Genomic DNA, 1,576 nt, shown 5'->3' with positions numbered 1-1,576 from the left:
CCTGAGAGCCCTCGTTCCCTCCCCTGCCTGCCCGGGATGCCCGAGTGGACGTTCCCAACGGCCCAGCAATCGCTGCTGAGGCTGAGAACCAGTGACAGGAAGCTCAGCCCAAGGGGGTGTCGGGGGGCAGCTACAGGAGGGAGAGGTGTCCTGTCTGTGACACCCGACACGTACCCACCCACCGCCCCAACCAGCCTGCGCCCAGCTATGCAGAAGCCCCTACCATGGGCTCCCCTCACCCACCTAGCCCAGCCCCGGGTGCATCCTGTCCACACAGCCTCGCCGCTTGTGACTCTGGGCCATGACAGGAGGCCATGTTCTCCTTCAGGCTGGTGGTGCTCGGTGCTTTCCCCCATTTTCCTGCAGTGACCGGAGGGGATGTACCCCAAACTACCCAGAAATTGCCCCCTGTGCTTGAGAACCAGAGGCAGGAAGTCCGGTCCAAGGGGGGGTCTGCTCAGACTGGGCCATGACCCCAGGTGTCACCACCGCGGACTCGCCCCGCGCTGCCCGGCCCACGCGCTCCTACCTGGACCCGCAGCCGCCCGCTGGACCTGGACTCGGGCTCCTTCATGGCCTCGTGCTGCACGCGGCACAGGTACTCCACCCCGGCGTCCTCGGGCCCCGCGGGGGGGAGGCGCAGCTCGGACTCCACGCTGTAGGACTTCCCGTCCGGCGCGGGGCTGGGGGCGGGGGTGTGCATCCTGTGGGGGTCTGAGCTCTCCAGGGGCCTGGGCGCCTTCTCTCCCGCTCCCTTTCGCAGCCACGTCACCACCAGCTGCCCGGGGTAAAACCCTAAGATCAAGCACGCAGGGTCCATGGATGCCCAGAGACCAGGGCCTGCAGGTGGGAGACTTCACCCAGGTCCAGAGGGTGTGGATGCCAGGCTGCAACAGTTGGGAGCAGCATGTCAGTAAGCAGACCTTGTTCCCAGACAGCAGACACATGCACAGGACTGATCCCCAGCATCCCAGAGAAATCCCTTGGGCCAGAGGAGGCAAGGAATCTCACTTGACCTATGAGCAGGGGCAGGGCCCAAAGAGAGGGGCAAAGACCAGGGTCACAGATAGAGACCAGGGGGCCAAGGAACCCATAGCAGAAGAGAGAGCAGCCCATAGCCCAGGAGAAGTGTGTGACAACAGGAAGGAGTATCATCTGTACAGCACGGCCATGGTTTAAAGGGATGTTTGGAGGGATGTATGTAATTAGCCTGTAAGGCAATGGCCATGGACCCCTGTGCTCAAGAGAGCAAGGTCAGGCTTGGGAAGCCCTGGGGCGGCCTCCCTTTGTCTAGGAGCTGAAGACACCACCGTGCAGTGGGCGAGGGAAGGGGGGGCTGCCCAAAGGCAGACGGATGAGGGCTGAAGGCGCTCCAGGGCATTACAGCCTCCCTGGGAGCAGACCCCTTTACATCAGCTCACGGGGAAGGCCAGCAGCTCCAATTCCATTGGACGACTGGACCCACGTGTCCCGGGTGGTAAGTCACTGGCTCGTTACACAGATTCACAGAAGTTTGGGGCTGGAAGGGACCTGGTGAGATCATCGGGTCCAGAGCCCCTGCTCTGGGCAGGAAAGA

The 1,576-nt window shown here is 63.1% G+C and overlaps 1 protein-coding gene across 1 annotated transcript in view; it reads right to left on the bottom strand.

Moving 5' to 3' along the window:
- Nucleotides 1-801: 801 nt before the first annotated feature.
- The window catches only part of LOC106723266 (natural cytotoxicity triggering receptor 3 ligand 1-like), a 5,493-nt gene continuing 4,718 nt past the window's right edge, over nucleotides 802-1,576 (bottom strand). The window contains exon 5 of the mRNA XM_014527351.2: nucleotides 802-887. Coding sequence (XP_014382837.2) covers nucleotides 802-887 — 86 coding nt within the window. The remainder of the gene's footprint in view (nucleotides 888-1,576) is intronic.

This window comes from Alligator sinensis, unplaced genomic scaffold (assembly GCF_000455745.1).
Source record: "Alligator sinensis unplaced genomic scaffold, ASM45574v1 scaffold657_1, whole genome shotgun sequence".
In the NCBI taxonomy this organism is placed as follows: domain Eukaryota; kingdom Metazoa; phylum Chordata; order Crocodylia; family Alligatoridae; genus Alligator; species Alligator sinensis.
Note: the sequence above shows the minus strand (reverse complement) of the source record. Positions and strands in the feature narration are given on the sequence as shown.